Consider the following 6000-nt stretch of genomic DNA (forward strand, 5'->3'; position numbering starts at 1 on the left):
TATTGGCTCTGATCTCTTGTCCGTACATGTCAAATCTATCTGCAGACTTTGTTGGTTTGCTCTGTCTTCTGTTGTATTTGTTTGGCAAGGCAAGTGAAACCCCTGAGTTGCACATCTTTTCATTGGCCATGAGAAAGCAAATGTGAAGTAGGATGCAAGTAAGTTTCTACTAAAGGATTTTCCCTGGTGGCAGCATGAACTGGTGCTGTAGAAGTTAAAGAGTGCATCTTCAAGATCAGTCCATGTACATGGTGCTCCTCCCCAGGCAAACAGGGCAGAAAGTTATAACTGGAGGGGCAGAGGGTCTGTCCAGGCAGCCCCCTTGTTCTGCCAGCCCGCCTGCTCGTGATTAGCCTTGTCAGAGCAATTAACACTTTGGCAGTTTGTTCTGTGGAAAGGGAGAAGGAACCCTTCAGTTCAGAAGCTATCTTTGAACATCTCTGCATAGTTTGTGTGCTTTCTGCTCCGTTCCAGACAGTCTGAAAAGGTTCTACTGAATGGAAGCATAACGGCAATAACCAAAGTAGGTCAGTTTTGAAGTTGCCCTTTCCCATCTGTACACAGGCACGCTTGCAGGCACACCCAGAGAGACGCTTTTTCCTCCACCCCCTTTCCATGCTTCTTGGTGTGAGCCCTTTCTCCGGTTGCGTTCCAGGCACAACATAGCAGGTTGAATCGTGGACCAGTTGCCTCACATGAAGACGGGCCAAGCGAGAAGGCCTCTCTAGGTGACCTCACAGGCAGACTCATTTGGTGGAAGCCAATCCTTCAGCTGTTAATATCAGTTCAGGGTGTAAACACTTAGAATGAACACTTCGAATTGAACTGAAAATTTATCAGCAGCCAGTGCAGTGGAATCAAGGGCTTTTTCATGGAATCCATAGCACAGGCCCCACTCAAACACTTGCCTCAGCTTTCTGCACTAGATGCTTTTCAAAGCATCCCCATGAAAGCACATTGCAGTCATCTACTTTTGATGGAACTAAATACACAATCTTAGGCACGCTTAGGTAAGAAAAAATCCTACCACTCTCAGCATTCTCCAGCCAACAAGACCAGAACATGCTGGAAGTTGTGGGATTATTTTCTGCCTAAACATGCATAGTATTGAACTTTAGGGCATCTTGACTAGATCTGTGATCTTGAGGAACAAATGCAGTTGGTGCTTCAAGCACTGCATGGTAAAACTTTTATCGGGATATAGGAAAGAGAGTAGGAACATAAAAGGGTGCCTTATGCCAAATCAGACTACTGGTCCATCTATCCCAATACCAGAAGTGGCTCTCTTAAATTTCAGTGTATGGTTTGCTACTCAGACCTTCCCTAACAGTGATCCTGGTTGGATTTCAGAGAAGATAGAAGGTGGCTTAGTTATCTTAGCATGAAAGACGTACAGTTGGACCTAAGAAATCCAGATTAAGATTCCTACACAGCTATTTCACTGAGTGTATTTGGCAAAATCTCTTGGTCTGACTCAGTGTCCAAATCGGGACAAGAAATTGCTGTCTCACAGATTGACTGTTTGAATACAAGCATAGAACTGGGAGGGGGACTCATTAGTTCTTTTAGACTTTCTATTTATTGTCCATACTCTATGAAATCTGGCCTGCCAGACTTGGCAGTTGTGTTAATTTCGTCATAACAAACATTTCATTACTGTGTGTGTTTGTGTGGAGATGAACAAATCTTATTATAATGCTGTATAATTACTGTGATGACAATATTCAGAAATATCACATCAATTCATTTAGTATGCATGCTGTTGGCTTTTGTTGTCAAAAAGCTTGTTGAAATAAGCTGTATTTATGTTTTATAGTGTTCCCTAGAGCTAGCAGAGCGATTGTGTGTGCGTGTGTGTGTGTGTTTGTATACAGACTGCATTGAAATTGAGGGACTGTTGCCAAAAATATTTTGTCCTGTACTTTTTGTGCTCATAATTATTCTGCTTACCTCGTATAATTATGGTGTTGCATATGCTGCCAGGAAAAAAAGAACACTCACTTTCCAGGCTAAATGGTGCTTGCTTGCTCCTTTATATCACAGAATGGGACAGAAGGGGGGAGAGATTATTGCTATATTTCACAAATGAATGGCTTTTTAAAGGGGAGCCGTGCTAATGGCACACTGATAATTGCTTTGAAGCATTTAAACTTCCTTCCTAATCGTTTGCATCAGCTGTGTACTCCTGCAAAGTCTGTAACATTGCTCATGTACTCGAGAGCAGAATGCAGGCACACCACAGGTGAAAACAGGCTGGGCCGGTCGACTCTACCCTACTTCCATGTTTCTCTTTCTACCTGAACCTGAATTTGACCAACTACAAGATAGGATTTCCCTACCACATGCTCCAGGCATCGGTTTCCCAGATTCCATTCCTTCCATGTATGCCGGACGGCCTGACTCTGTTGTGCAGGAGGGTGTCTTGCTCCTGGTTAACAGTAGCTAAGTTGGGCACTAACTTGCCTTTCACCTCAGAGAGCAAAATACCTGTGGCCAGCCATTGGGCCAGGGTGGCCTGCTCTGTCGTTCTGCAGTCCTGGGCAGCGGTCAGTTGAAAATGAATATTCTTTCTTTCTGACATCCTTTGATTACTCTATCTATGCTATCATATTTATTGTATGCTTCCCTAAAGCCCAAAACAGATTAAAGGCAGTATAAACGTATTTTACATTTTAAAATTTAGTAATTAATCTAATTTAGTAATTTAGATAAGGAAGATCATCACTCGTACACAGATGTCCCACATATTACGTTCCAGTTAACTGATGGAATATACAGCAAGGCTTAATCTATTTCCATATTTATTTCCATGTTATTTACTTCTTAATCCTGCCTGCTTGTGCTAGACCAGCTGTCTGTGGCCGGTTTAGGCCCTTGCATACTCCTCAGCCTTCCTTTCCATCATTCATTTAGTCAAATATTTCACAAGGAAATACTCTCATGAAGTAACCAATATTAACCAAACTGACCTCTGTAATGAAGCGATGTCATTGATCAAGAGGAATTATTGCAGTCTATGCTGTCTTACCTTCTTTGCATCACCTGTATCTATAGACTTGATGCAGGTGTTCAGCGGTCACAGTCCTCGTTTTTCTAGGTCTTCTGAGGGTCCGTTTTGTATTTTTATAGTTGAAAACGAAGACGAAGCAGAAAGAGTTCTGTTCTCCTATGGATATGGTGCAAACGTTCCTACAACAGCCAGAAGGCGGTTGAAGCAAAGGTAAAATCCATGTCAGCTTGCAAATGTGTTTCCTAAAGTGCTTTTCTTTGAGTTACGCAGAAAGGAGGCAATGAAAATCTGCTGCCCGAGTGTGGCTCCACTGGTGAAGAGTGACTGGGCTTGTTTCCTAGACTCTGTTGATTCTTCTCCATTATTCAGTCACTTCCAGCACTGTGCCCACTGCTTGCTCATGCTTACTAGGGGTCCTGATCTGCACAATGCTGATTAATGGGAACAAAAGGGGACGTGATATTGGGAGGGTCATGCCATGAAAGGGGGAATCCGACTTCGTGAACTTGCAACTCTTGCCAACCCCATCATTATATATCTATCTGAGCAAGACTTAATGGCCTTTTAATAATTCCCATATTTGCCTTGGTAGCATTGTTCAACATACTTTCAGCATAGACATTCATTTTATCCCTTCCCCCTGTGCCATCCCGCCCCTTAAGATCTGGCGTGGAGGTCCTTCTTTGGGAGCCCTCCCTGGAGGAGATTAGGGGAGTGGCTATCCAAAGAAGGGCCTTCTCGGTGGTGGTGCCCCAGTAATGGAATGCGCCCTTAGAGAGGCTCACCTGGCACCAACTTTGTATTCTTTTCGGTGCCAGGCTAAAATCTTTTTATTTACCCATTATTTTAAAAGTTGATTAGGTTTTTAATGTATGATTTTATTACTGGATGCTATGCTTGATTTTTATCCTGTTCATTTTTATTCTGCTTTTATTGTAAGTCTGTCCCGAAACAGTAGTAGTTGAACAGCATGCAAAAACAATGAATGAATGAATGAATGAATGAATGAATGAATGAGAAAGACAGACAGACAGATTTTCAAATATTAAATTCTAAAAATCACTTGAGTGGGTACATTAATTCTTACTTTTATAATAAGTGATGTTCATAGGAGTATCATTTTAAGAATGTGCCACTGTCCTATCTTGTTCTCACCTAAGCATTTTTTTAGGCATAATATCACAGAAACCTTATATGTAACAAGGCAGAATATCTTATAGAAGCTACTCCCACAATCTGGATTTTCTGTAAACACTGTTAAGCTTTCTTAGTTGTGATGATGTGAAACATTGCCCTAAATGGTAATAATTGGTTCATTTCAGGGTGTTTATCTTTACCAAAATAATACAATCCATGCATAGGATGGAGGGATCAGAATGCCTGCAAGAACCCAAGGCTGCAGAAATACAAAGCAATCTTTAAGGGGTGGGGGGACTTTGAGGTGATGGTGAGGGGAGGCCAGAATTAACAAAATGAAGAATGAGCATACATCCTGGAAAAGACGCAAATGTTCTGGGGAGAAAAACTGGTAGAATAACAGGAACAAATAGAATGGGTGTTAAAGGAGATCATGGCTGGAACCCTGAACAGGAGGAGTCCACAGTGCAAGACGTTGCTGGTCCCACTTTTGTTGCTGTTCTTGTTATTTTTGCTATTACTATTACTACTACCACTACTATTTTGAAATGCTTTTTATCTAAAAATATGGAGATTTACAAAACCCCCCAAATGATAAAGTAAAATTAAAACAGAAACAGAATGCAACTACTAAACAATTTAAAGAGCAGTAAAATATTAAAAGAGAAATTAATCAGATAAAATGCCCATGTACTTTGGAGTGCCAAAGGGTCAATCCCTTAATAATACATAATTTCTTTAACGTACTTTGAAAAGAATCCCATTCACCTATGTAGCTTCTGCAGGCAGTTGGTTGTGCTAGAGCTTCTTTAAGCTTGTTGTAAGAAAGAGGGTAAATATGTGTGCCAGTTCATTTTCGTTTAACTTAGGTTTTGTGCCACAGTAAAAAATAGTCTGCCACATCACAGTGTTGAGTATCTTGTGTACATCAAGTAGTAACAATGCCATTTGGAACCATTTCAGTTCCAGCTTGTAACTCAAGTAAACGTAGAAAGGGCAGAATGGAATGCATACTTCTGCAAGGCACAAGGTACCATGTTGACCCCGAGAACTTCCCCAGAGACCTGACGGGCCGTTCTGTGTCCGATGGAATGCTGCCGTGAGGATGTATGAGCAGGCCTTTTCAGAGCTGGCACCCACCCTGTGAAATCCTCCCCCTTGTATCATTTGAGAGGCAAAAACAGGCAAGTTTCAAATGCCTCGTGAAACCGTGTTTATTTACAAAGATTTTCTCTGACCAGTGAGACCCTGTTACCACCCTCTTTTATTGTTGTGATGACATGAAGTTTTTAATTGTATTTACTTTTTATTGCTGTTATCGTCTTTCTGCATGGTTACATATTATTTTGAAATGAACAGCTCAGGGATTTTAATATATGAGGTATGAAAGTATATAATTAAACAGTTAAGTTGTGTGGAATTCCAGGAGTTAACGTTTCAGCTGCTGAGAAAAGAACAGTGTTCCTCTTGTTACCAATCAGTTATTGGTGTTATCAAGATTGTGATTCATCTCTTGTTGGAACACCCATTAAATGACAGATGTGTCTACTACCACAGCAGTTCTTCCGTTTTAAAGTGGGAAAAGATACTCTTTCTTAATAAGGTTGATAAGCTAACCTTATTTTATTTTTCTCTGTCTCAGATTCAGATCTACCACCCCACCCCATTGCTGCCTATATCATTTCCCTGAAGCAAAAATATTGCCTTCACTGCTCATGGATAGGGACCAGTACTCTTTTAGAAGCTGAAACAATGTTTTGTGAGACTGTCTGGAAAGAGCCTGTTCTTTCCTAGCCTTCTGAAAAGATTGTAAAATAACAGTTGTGGTACATTAAAGATCAACAGATGTATTA

The 6000-nt window shown here is 41.0% G+C and overlaps 1 protein-coding gene across 3 annotated transcripts in view; it reads left to right on the forward strand.

Annotated features, from left to right (window-relative positions):
• PIBF1 (progesterone immunomodulatory binding factor 1) overlaps positions 1-6000 on the forward strand; it is a 97727-nt gene that overhangs the window by 58695 nt on the left and 33032 nt on the right. For all 3 annotated transcript variants that reach the window (XM_044437873.1, XM_044437875.1, XM_044437876.1), the window contains one exon: positions 3130-3220. In XM_044437873.1, coding sequence (XP_044293808.1) covers positions 3130-3220 — 91 coding nt within the window. The remainder of the gene's footprint in view (positions 1-3129; positions 3221-6000) is intronic.

The sequence above is a fragment of the Varanus komodoensis genome, unplaced genomic scaffold (genome assembly GCF_004798865.1).
Source record: "Varanus komodoensis strain SLA01 unplaced genomic scaffold, ASM479886v1 scaffold31, whole genome shotgun sequence".
In the NCBI taxonomy this organism is placed as follows: domain Eukaryota; kingdom Metazoa; phylum Chordata; class Lepidosauria; order Squamata; family Varanidae; genus Varanus; species Varanus komodoensis.